General features: G+C 62.1%; 1 protein-coding gene across 1 annotated transcript in view; it reads left to right on the top strand.

Annotated features, from left to right (window-relative positions):
* Window positions 1–1,023: 1,023 nt before the first annotated feature.
* Window positions 1,024–1,521, top strand: part of LOC104524172 (semaphorin-4C) — a gene marked incomplete at both ends in the record, with an annotated part of 1,104 nt that continues 606 nt past the window's right edge. Inside the window, 3 exons of the mRNA XM_029084743.1 lie at window positions 1,024–1,120; window positions 1,208–1,324; window positions 1,410–1,509. Coding sequence (XP_028940576.1) covers window positions 1,024–1,120; window positions 1,208–1,324; window positions 1,410–1,509 — 314 coding nt within the window. The remainder of the gene's footprint in view (window positions 1,121–1,207; window positions 1,325–1,409; window positions 1,510–1,521) is intronic.

A 1,521-nucleotide genomic window follows, 5' to 3' on the forward strand; every position in this document is an offset into this window, starting at 1 on the left:
CCAAAACCTGCCAGCCCCCCCCCATTTCCCCCACATCGATCCAAGGCAGCCCCCCACCAACCTCAGGAGCATCACCTAAGGGTGGCCCTGTCCCTAGAGGTGTCATTCAGGGGTGTCCCTGTGCACAGGAGGGTCATTCAGGGGTGACTTTCTTCCCGGGAGGGTGGTCTGGGGGTGTCCCTGCTCCTGGGGGCATCATTTAGGGGTGTCCCTGTCCCCAGAAGAGTCATCTGGAGGGTGTCCCTGTCCCCAGGAGGGAGGACTACTACTGTCCCTGTCCCTAGAGGTGTCATCTAAGGGTGGCCCTGTCCCTAGAAGTGTCATTTAGGGGTGTCCCTGTGTGCAGGGGGGTCATTTGGGGGTGACTTTCTTCCCAGGAGGGTGGTCTGGGGGTGTCCCTGCCCCTGGGAACATCATTTAGGGGTGTCCCTGTCCCCGTAATGTGTTAACCAAAGCTGTCCTTGTCCCCAGAAGGGTCATCTTGGGGGTGTCCCTGTGCCCAGAAGGGTGGTCTAGGACTGTCCCTGTCCCTAAGGGTGTCATTCAGTGGTGGCTTTATTCCCATGAGGGTGGTCTGGGGGTGTCCCTGTCCCCATAATAGGTCATCCAGGGCTGTCCCTGTCCCTAGGAGCATCATCTGGGAGGTGTCCCTGTCCCCAGGAGGGTGGTCTAGCACTGTCCCTATGCCCAGGGGGGGGCACTGGGGTGTGTCCTTGTCCCCAGAGTGTCATTAAGGGGTGTCCCTGTCCCCAGGAGGGTTGTCTGAGGAGTGTCCCTGTCCCCAGGAGCATCATCCAGGGGTGTCCCTGTCCCCAGAAGGGTCATCAGGGGGGTGTCCCTCTCCCCAGGAGCATCATCCAGGGGTGTCCTTGTCCCCAGAAGGGTCACCTGGGGTGTGTCCCTGTCCCCGGGGCTGGTTTGGGTGCGGGAGGATGTGAACCAAGGAGGAGGTTGGGATCCCCACCCAGGGGGACATGAACTGGGGAGGGGGTCAGGACCCTCACCCACTCCTGTGCCCCACAGGAACTCTCTGGCTTCACCCTGGACCAAGTGGCTTTCGAGGATGGCAAAGGGAAGTGTCCCTACGACCCCACCAAGGGACACACCGGCCTCATCGTGGGTAGGTGGCACCACCCAGCACCCACTGGGCTCGAGGGGGGTGCCCACTGCACCCCCCCATCCCCCTCCCTAACCCCTTGTCTCGCAGACGGGGAGCTGTACTCAGCCACCTTCAACAACTTCCTGGGCACGGAGCCCGTCATCCTCCGCAACCTGGGCCCCCACTACTCCATGAAGACGGAATATCTCACCTCCTGGCTGAACGGTGGGTCGGGGGGGACACGGTGTGGGGACATCACGGTCACCCACCCCACTCTGGCACGGTGTCACCCTCCCCTTTCTCTCCACAGAGCCCCACTTCGTGGCTTCAGCCTACGTGCAGGAGAGCGCGGCCAGCAGCACCGGCGACGACGACAAGGTTTACTTCTTCTTCAGCGAGCGGGCGGTGGAGTACGACTGCTA

The sequence above is a fragment of the Antrostomus carolinensis genome, unplaced genomic scaffold (genome assembly GCF_000700745.2).
Source record: "Antrostomus carolinensis isolate BGI_N321 unplaced genomic scaffold, ASM70074v2 scaffold44674, whole genome shotgun sequence".
NCBI classification, from domain to species: Eukaryota; Metazoa; Chordata; class Aves; order Caprimulgiformes; family Caprimulgidae; genus Antrostomus; species Antrostomus carolinensis.